This window comes from Sinocyclocheilus rhinocerous, unplaced genomic scaffold (assembly GCF_001515625.1).
Source record: "Sinocyclocheilus rhinocerous isolate Xijiao unplaced genomic scaffold, SAMN03320098_v1.1 scaffold2189, whole genome shotgun sequence".
NCBI classification, from domain to species: domain Eukaryota; kingdom Metazoa; phylum Chordata; class Actinopteri; order Cypriniformes; family Cyprinidae; genus Sinocyclocheilus; species Sinocyclocheilus rhinocerous.
In genome coordinates this window covers 27017-35544 of record NW_015645558.1, presented here as the reverse complement: position 1 = coordinate 35544, position 8528 = coordinate 27017, and the positions used below count along the sequence as shown (strand labels likewise).

Genomic DNA, 8528 nt, shown 5'->3' with positions numbered 1-8528 from the left:
AAAGTGTGGTCGTCTTATAATCAGGGTCGTCTTATATTCGGGCCAATACGGTATTAATAATATAAAAGCACTCGTTGAATCAAAAATAATACTTTTTGTATGCATTAATTCCTATGTTTAACCATTCTGATTATTAGACACTTCTATCCGTATTAGACAGAACTGTTAACAACGACAGTAAACAAGAGGGAGAATGTGAGCAGTGAGCACTGTGTGTTCAGGCACTGCCGTTCTCAGCGCCGTCAAAATAAAAGTCAGACGTCACTTTTCAAGACTTGATCTGAAGTGCCAAAACCTGTCTGAACGCAAACTTTATGCAATGACGTCATAAATATGCAAATTACTGTGTGATGTCACCTGCTACCACAAGTCTCACAAAATCCTGTGGGAAACACCGTAGTGCATGACACACATCACTACTGGTTGACCGCAAAAATCCATGCTGATAGTTTTCCAGGTTGCAGCCATTGCTGGAGCGGCTTAGAAATCCACTATCGGTCGACCTCTACACGTAACTACATTTACTGGAACTACATTAAAAAAATAAAATAATAAAACAAAAAATAAGAAATAACATTAAAAACATTAGCCAGTGCCTCATCCTCACTTCCTCTCTCCATTCCCCTCTCGTCTGGTGTGTGTGTGTGTGTGTGTGTGTGTGTGTGTGAGCTTGTTCAGACGCTCTTTGACAGCAGGACACCTCCAGCTCCTATTACAGACACCCCAGGGGCCGCCAGACTCACTTAAACTCAACCAGTCACTCTCTCTACCCCTAAAACACACGCAGATCGAGGAAACAGCCAAGAAATTACATGTCATGGCAGTTAAATATGAACTACCACCCCACACAGCGAACCTATACATATCACAACACTGAACCAGACTAAGAGGTTTCTAAGAACACAGTACACATCACAATGTTTCCCCACAGACTTTGTGGCGGCAATCCCACCACTATATATAATATATACAAATAAATGTTTTGATTTTAAAAACGTATCAGTGTGTTGAAATTAACAAACGATGAGCAATACAACGGTTTATAGTGTTTATGAATGTTTGTTAATGTTAGTTAACAAAAATACACCTGTTCATTGTTAGTTCATGTCAGCTCAGGCTCATTAAATAATTAAGAGGTAAAAGTTTTGATTTTAAAAATAACATTAACTATGAATAATTAATGCTTTAGAAGAACTTTTCATTGTTCGTTCATGTTAACTATTGTAGTTAACTAAGGTTAACAAAGTTTGCTGCAAAATCATTTTATTTTATTAATTTATTATTTTAATAATTTTATGATCTTTTTTTAAAGAAATAAAACCATTACACAAATTAGAAAAAAAATTAAGAAATACAATAAAACATAAAATAATAAAAACAACTTTTTTTGGATGAGATTAATCGCACGATAAACCTTTTGACAGAACTAATAAAAACAAAATTATTTGCTGGAATTTCAAAATTTCTCTGCCAATAATAACATAATAAAAAAAACATTTAAAATAAACATGCAGTTAGTTCATAGTTCACAAAATACTATAGAACCCATTATAATCAGTGATGCTGTGTGTGACTGACTACACTGGATACGCTGGGACTACACGGCACGACAAATCCCCGACAGTACACTGCTGCCTCGTTATATTTATGGCGTACCGACACAAAGTTCAAATGATTGGCAAAGGTTGCTTTGACTCGCATCCAGTGTAGACAGACTTTGGGGCCGTTCACATGTTGTGCCTAAAAACGCGTGGAAAACGCCAGTCGCGCCGCTTTCTCCTTCTTTCCAAAGCGTTCGGGAGCTTGCACTTTCGTGGCATCTGCAGTTGCTAAGTGACTGTGACCTGCGCTCTCCACGACAACATGGAAGTTTCAACAAAGGATAAATGGATTTCCAGCACTGAAAATCCCTTGCAGTAGATCTGCTACTAAATATATTTAAAATGGGTATCTCTGTACAGCTGTCGCGTCCGGTGTAGACACCGTGTCTGTGTGAGAGCAAAGAAAACGATCAGTATTAATAAAACGATCAGTATAAACATCGCACATCCTGCGATGTGACTATCGTGGATGCGCACATCGTGTTATCGATGCTGAAACGATATATCGTGCAGCCCTAGTTGTAACGATGTGCAATTTGACATTATCGAGTATTTTGCCAAAAAACATTTAAAACACCCCTACAGAGTGCACGACACATTAAGTGAAATCTAGACTAGCCTATGTGTGTGTGCATTTAGAGTGCGTTCTTTTATTGAACAACCCTCTACATTGCTAGTAAATCACTCGTATATGCGACTAAATGATGTCTAATATTAGCCACTGGCTAATAAGTTCTCAGATTTTACTCGCCAGTGTGTGAGTTGGAGAAAAAGTATAAGTTAAGCACAGATATATTTTCACTCGCTGAAAACACTGACTGAGCGCTTCAAAGTTTCATCCGTCAAGCGATCTGTGCTATTTTTCAGTTAATCTCAATGGATGTGCAGCGCTCCTGTATTTGACGTACCGTGAACTCTAGTGTAAAGGTGCACGACTCGTCGTCACTGTCTCACACACACATACGCAAAGAGAGAGAGCGAGAGTCTTGCATATCACCATGCAGAATTGATGCGCTACATGTAAACGATATTCTTTGTTGTATTTTCCTGTCAAAATAACGGAGTTCCTTTGAAATTCTTCAGCTTTTAACAACTGCCACTTTCTCCGGTAGTAGGCGGAACTAATGCGCAAACGGCAATCTCATTGGCTGGCGCTCAGCTATTATCGTCCTGGTTTTGATTTCAGCAAATCAGTTAGAGCGAATGCACACAACCTGATTAATATTCATGAATCCAGCAGCTCGTTAATCCTTAGTGTGTTTTATATTGTTCTTAGAATTCGTAGTATTATTATTATTATCGTATAAGTATCATTGTTAGTTTTTTCCCCAACACCGCAAAACAGCACCAGAGAAAAAATTCTGTGGGTAAAATAGTTTCTTTTTTTTCCTGGGTCTTTGCTGGAATTCGATGGTCGATATGACTGCAGAGACGGATTCTACATTTGTTAGATGGACACATTCACATAATGCAGTAGGGCTGTCAAAAAAAGTCGAATTTAAAATAAAAATCCACATTCAAATGCAAAAACTTTGCATTCGAAGTTTAGGTGTGCATCAGGCAGTATTATCAGTGGTGTACGAAATGCGACGACGATGTAAGTGTCATTGCATTTTAATGCTTTTGTTAGCCTATCCAGTTGAACCCACTAGATGCGGCGCTGCTGCATTGTTCATTCAAAATATTGCAGAAAAAGAGAACAATAAATGCGGGGGAAGATGTTGTTTACGTCAAAACCGAAACCAAGAGTTTTGGATTTTGTTTTCCCTTAATAATAAAAACCTTCATTTAAAAACTGCATGTTGTGTTTACTTGTGTTATCTTTGACTAATATTTAAATTTGTTTGATGATCTGAAACATTAAAGTGTGACAAACATGCAAAAAAATAAAAAATCAGGAAGGGGGCCAACACTTTTTCACACCACTGTATATAGTATTTATAGCGTTTTAGCTTTTAGTTTTAATTACTTTTTCTTATTTGTAAGTCGCTTTGGATAAAAGCGTCTGCTAAATGACTAAAAGTAAAATCAAGTAAAAGTAATTCGAATATTGATAATATTTAAGTAAAAAAATCAGTCTGGCGAGTAAACTAAAGAAGTTACTAGCCAATGGCGATTCAATTGCCAAGGTGTCCGTAGAGGGCTGTTGCATATGATTCAATCTATTAAAATACATCTAGAATAATCATAAATAGGGGCAGACAATGTATATATATTTATACCACTTCATATAGTTAATCAATTTCACACAAAGAGTACTGTTTTTCCCCCCAAAAATACCATGATTACCAATGTGATATTGATTCTGATATTGAACAGTTCAATAAACAAGTTAAGAGACTTATGTTTTAGACACCATAATTCCTGTTTTTGCACTATTTCGACAACAAAAATAATTCCAAACACAGCCACAATGCTGTTTTGCGTCTCTGAGCAACATTACGGTGTTTCGTTCCTCAATGAATCGTTTAAATGATTCGGTTCAATCCAATCGCAATGACTCACTTATTAACAGTGACTTGCTGCCACCTACTGGCGATTTTAATTTCACATTTAAAGTAGGCTATCTTTTTATTATTTAAATAATTTCAAATATCAGTATTCAACGTTTTATGTTTAATACTTCAAAACATTATTCATGCATTTGTAATTGCAGTTTAAAGCATTAAACTGTGTAAATGCATCTAAATTCCACTTCAGATGCAGCTTCTGTTTCCTCTGCATTGCAAAGATGAATTGTTGATACTGATATAATTAGCTTGGTAATAGCCCAAATGTCTTATTATTCTAATTCACTGATTAAATGTAAGAATTTGACTAAAAAAAATGGCTTTATAAAAGGTAAAAATGCCCATAAAATGTAAAAATGAATTTAAACTTATTGGAAAAGGTTAATTTCTATCAGTGTAAACGGACCACTACACAGAATATGAAGAATATCAAAAGCTGTCCACGGCAGTCCTTGAGATACCAGCACAATAACACACTCAGCAAAATATCAGCTAATTATCGTTATCGATAAAATCCCAGAAAATATTGAGATTACTTTGTCAATATCGCACACTCCTAATCAATATTCAATATTCCTCGCATCACAAAAAGGAGGACCAAAATCACGAGTCTTAAACCTCAACTGAGAGACGGAGACCGACTCGTCAACATTTAATAATTTCATCATCACGTGAACACAATTTTTTTTAAATAAATGACGAATAGAGTAGTTTTAATTTGCTTAACTATTGATCTGACCCAGTAGACGCCATAATCCCACTCTGTCTCTCTCCCGTCCCGCTTTCCATTTTTTTTATTTATTATTATTATTTTTTTTGGTGGGTGTTTACGCAGTTGGCTAGAGCAGTGCTGATTGGGGAGAACGGAGGTGCGCTCACTCTTGCCCAGGGCAAGTAAGACTGCAACTCAAGGCTGGCAGTCATGCATATGCTCTGGAACAGAGTAATATCGCGTCCACATCGCAGGCTTTGCGATTAGGAAATCGCAACGTCTCAAATCGCGATTTCGATTCGATTTCGATTAATCGCACAGCCCTAGTAAATATTGACGGCCTGTGTTTTCTGAAATCACCTGCTGTTGACAGATGATGCTCAAAAAGATGGACAGAATGGTCCATGCATTCAAATAAACACTACAAATCTTTGAAGGAAAAGGGCATTCTGGGGACATCTTAACAACCAGATGAAGTCAAAGCATCCAAATGTATAGGACGTGGCAGATGGCGCAGCCTGCAATCCACAAACACTCACGAAGAACAAAAAAACAACAAGACACCTGCTGTTCAGGAACTGGCGGACAGATGTCGGTAACAAAGGCTTCAATCACTTTCATTCAAACGCTCCAATACCTGTCCTCCATAACAACCCTACCTAAAACATTAAAGAACATTAAACATTATTACCTTCATTAAAGAAAAACTACCTCATTAAGATTCGTGTACTCACGCTGTATGTGAATGAGCTGCTTTGGCATCTTGAAGTCTCCGGGGTAGAGCGAGTCATAGTAGGTGATGTTGCTCTTGGCCTCTGGGACGGGAATCACCATATTATCCCTCTTCTCTCCATACACCTGCTGGGCGGAAATCGCCCTCTGGAGATGGTGTTCCTAGGGCAGCCATAAAGAAAGTGACATATGCTTCAATAAACATTTCCATACACAAAGTATGAATCACGCTGAACTAGGGGTGTGCGATATTGACAAAAAAATTATATCTCAATATTTTATGGGATTTTATCAATAATGATAATTAGACGATATTTTGCTGAGTGTTATTGTGCTGGTACCTTAAGGACTGCCGAAGACAGCGGACTCCTAATGTTTTTAATATTCTTCCTATTCTGTGTGGTGGTCAGTTCATACTGATAGAAATTCATCTTTTCCAATATTCACGTAATGTATGCGTGCGCTCTGTAGGGATGTTTTGAATGGTTTATACAAAATACTCGATAATGTCAAATCGCACATCGTTAAAACAACAATTACGATATTATCGCAGACGATATATATCGCACACCCCTACGCTGAACCACAAAGCGAGTCTTACAGGGATAGTTCACCCAAAAATGAACATTTTGTTATTTACTAACCCTCAAGTTGTTTCAAATCTGTATGAGCTTCTTTCTTCCGTTGAACACAAAAGATGATATTTTGAAGAATGTTGGGAAACAAACAGTTGCCAACTCTGACTTCCAATGGTATGGGAAAAATACTATGCAAATCAATGGCTACCAGCAACTGTTTGGTTACCAACATTCTTCAAAATATCTTCGGAAGAAAGAAACTCGTACAGGTTTGGAACAAGTGGAGGGCGAGTAAATAAATTTTCATTCTGGAGTGAACCCATCCATTTAAAATGTACAAGTATGCCTAACTATTTTGTTGCATTGTGTATATTAGCATTGGAAAGTCTGATTCATTTAGCGAATCCATTTGGAATTTTGTGATACAACAAACTGAAAAAGAAATGAATAATATTTACATCAAAATTTTGCAATATTCTAAACTGTTGTTTATAAACACTTTGCAAATTGTATCCATCCATCCATATTCCAAACTGCTTTATCCTCAATTGCATCCAATAAATTATTAAAAGATTCAAATCAAAAGAATAAATCGCTTGCGAATAGAACGTCAAGAATAACAGAACTGACTTTCAGGCCATTTGCTAAGATATTTACAAAACACTTGACAAACGTGCAGAAGCTGCTTGGGATAGAACTCAAAATATCAATGTTTTGATTGTCATTACGACTGTAGCTTGATTGCAAACAATGGATGGCATAATTTTTTCCACGAAGATGGTAAAAACAAGCTTCAATGATCAGCCTTGGCTAATTTTCCCCAGAAGCCCAATTTCTAAAATAACCAGTGCTGAAGAGGCAATGCGAGAGTCCCTCAACAAAGCCAATTTGGTCCGAGTCATCTCACACCTGATTATTACAACAAAAACCACACTGCATTTACAATTGCGCAACACTATCGTGCTTTTCTTTACCTGCCCTGTGAATCTGTAATATAGATCAGACCACAAAACAGAGGAGCTGTGGTTTCAGAGAGAACACAGAACCAATTTAATGCAATGACCTGAACCGGTTTTCAAAAACCTCCTCAAATAAGTAGGCCACATAAACAAGCTGCATAAAACAAAACAATCCAACTCTAAAAGACATAACAGAGAGCACAGCCTCCAAAAATACACCATGTTGGGAAATGAAAATCCTGAAATCAGCATAAAGCGTAACTGAACTCAAAAAATATCCAAATCATTTGCCCAGTTCGGCTGACGTCATGCACCCTAGGAGCTCATCTGAAATGATTACACTTTGCATAAGGAAATAGAAAAACATTACGCATGATAGCCTGAAAGCATTTCACCAGAGGAGCGCAAACAAACTCGGGAGATAGTCTGTGATGTAAAAGCAAATTTGCATAAGGAAATAGAAAAACATTACGCATGATAGCCTGAAAGCATTTCACCAGAGGAGCGCAAACAAACTCGGGAGATAGTCTGTGATGTAAAAGCAAAAAGCAAAAAAAAACAAAAAAAAAAACATTTACTTAAACATTAAGCTTGTGTTCTTTCCAGCCGTCATTAAAAACTAACTTTCAATACTTCATTAAGAGTTCAAACTCTCTCTCTCTTCTCTCTCACACACACACACACACACACAGTCTTGAATGACTCAGCTGCGATCCCTCACTCAAAGGTCTTATGCAAGGAGACAATTATCAGCAGACAAAAGCCAGACTTCCTTTGGCACGGTCCTCTGAATAACCTTCGGATTGCAAATGCTCCCCCCGCCGAGGGTGACCCCGTCACTGACCTCAGAGGATCATAATTACAAACAGATGAGGGGAGAGAGAACAAAACCACAAAAAAAGCTTTGAATGTAAAAAACGACCTCCAAGTATCTCCAACCAAGATCTCTTGTGACCAAATCCTGAATTATGAATTTAGATGATCATGTTTTGTATTCCTCCAACTAGGCATGGGCTGATAACCGGTTTCAAGGTATACCGCGATTTGAAAATTTCACAGTTTCAAACCCACTAATATTTTCCGTTATACCGTTCCCGCGGTATGCGCTGTTTTTCATGTCTCCTCAAAGACTGAAAGTGTAGGAATTCCTCAGGTTGCGTGCAGTGTAGAGAGTAACACGACCCTCCCCCACCTGTTGGTGCGAATAAGCGGTCAGTCACGTGTGTGTAGGATCGCAGAACTTAAGGAGCTTTCCCTGGAACTTACGCGATCGGCAACCGGACGTTTTTTGTCTTATTGCAAGCAACTCGTCTCTGTTCTGGACTTGCACAAACTGCGTTGCAATGCAATCGTTTTCTAAAATGTAATTTATGTGAAAATATGAAGTCTGTAAACGCCCGTTAACACAGGCCAGAGACGTTGAAGACGGACGCACA

General features: G+C 37.8%; 1 protein-coding gene across 3 annotated transcripts in view; it reads right to left on the bottom strand.

Annotated features, from left to right (window-relative positions):
• LOC107706605 (enhancer of polycomb homolog 1-like) overlaps positions 1-8528 on the bottom strand; it is a 45771-nt gene that overhangs the window by 23113 nt on the left and 14130 nt on the right. For 2 of the 3 annotated variants that reach the window (XM_016510359.1, XM_016510357.1), the window contains exon 2: positions 5558-5717. In XM_016510359.1, the coding sequence (XP_016365845.1) occupies positions 5558-5657 (100 nt within the window). In that variant the 5' untranslated portion in view covers positions 5658-5717. Of the gene's footprint in view, positions 1-5557; positions 5719-8528 lie in introns of all 3 variants that reach the window. The other variant, XM_016510358.1, reaches the window with a different exon arrangement.